The sequence below is a fragment of the Buceros rhinoceros genome, unplaced genomic scaffold (assembly GCF_000710305.1).
Source record: "Buceros rhinoceros silvestris isolate BGI_N320 unplaced genomic scaffold, ASM71030v1 scaffold12377, whole genome shotgun sequence".
Lineage (NCBI taxonomy): Eukaryota > Metazoa > Chordata > Aves > Bucerotiformes > Bucerotidae > Buceros > Buceros rhinoceros.
This window is the reverse complement of record NW_010422803.1, coordinates 2,240-2,595: the sequence shown is the minus strand read 5'-3', so window position 1 is coordinate 2,595 and position 356 is coordinate 2,240. Positions and strand designations below refer to the sequence as shown.

Sequence of the window (356 nt, the reverse complement as noted above, 5' to 3'; positions counted from 1 at the left end):
TTACCCCAGCTGGTTGGTGTCAGCCCCAGCAGCCCCCTGACCCGTGATGCGTTTAGGCTCGTGGGGTGTTCTCTGGCTCACCTCTTGACTGCCCTTCCCCTCCAGAAATCCAAGCTGGAAACCAATGCTACCTTCGTTGTCAAAGCAGCTGAGGGTGCTGACAGACTGCCCCCCGCCAGGCCCGGGCGTCGCAAAAAGCCTGTCCAGTACCTGGAGGAGTCTGACGAGGATGACCTCTTCTGAAGTTTTATGAAGATTTTAAACAGCTGGTCCAAACCACCTACAGAGACACCTCCAGCAGAGCTCTGGCCAAAGCCCATCTGACCGGGACATCTACTCGCTGGCTTTGACTCGTC

General features: G+C 56.7%; 1 protein-coding gene across 1 annotated transcript in view; it reads left to right on the top strand.

Annotated features, from left to right (window-relative positions):
• TOP2A (topoisomerase (DNA) II alpha 170kDa) overlaps window positions 1-243 on the top strand; it is a gene marked incomplete at its 5' end in the record, with an annotated part of 18,748 nt that extends 18,505 nt beyond the window's left edge. Inside the window, one exon of the mRNA XM_010140181.1 lies at window positions 106-243. Within this exon, the coding sequence (XP_010138483.1) occupies window positions 106-243 (138 nt within the window). The remainder of the gene's footprint in view (window positions 1-105) is intronic.
• Between the last annotated feature and the right edge of the window lie 113 nt (window positions 244-356).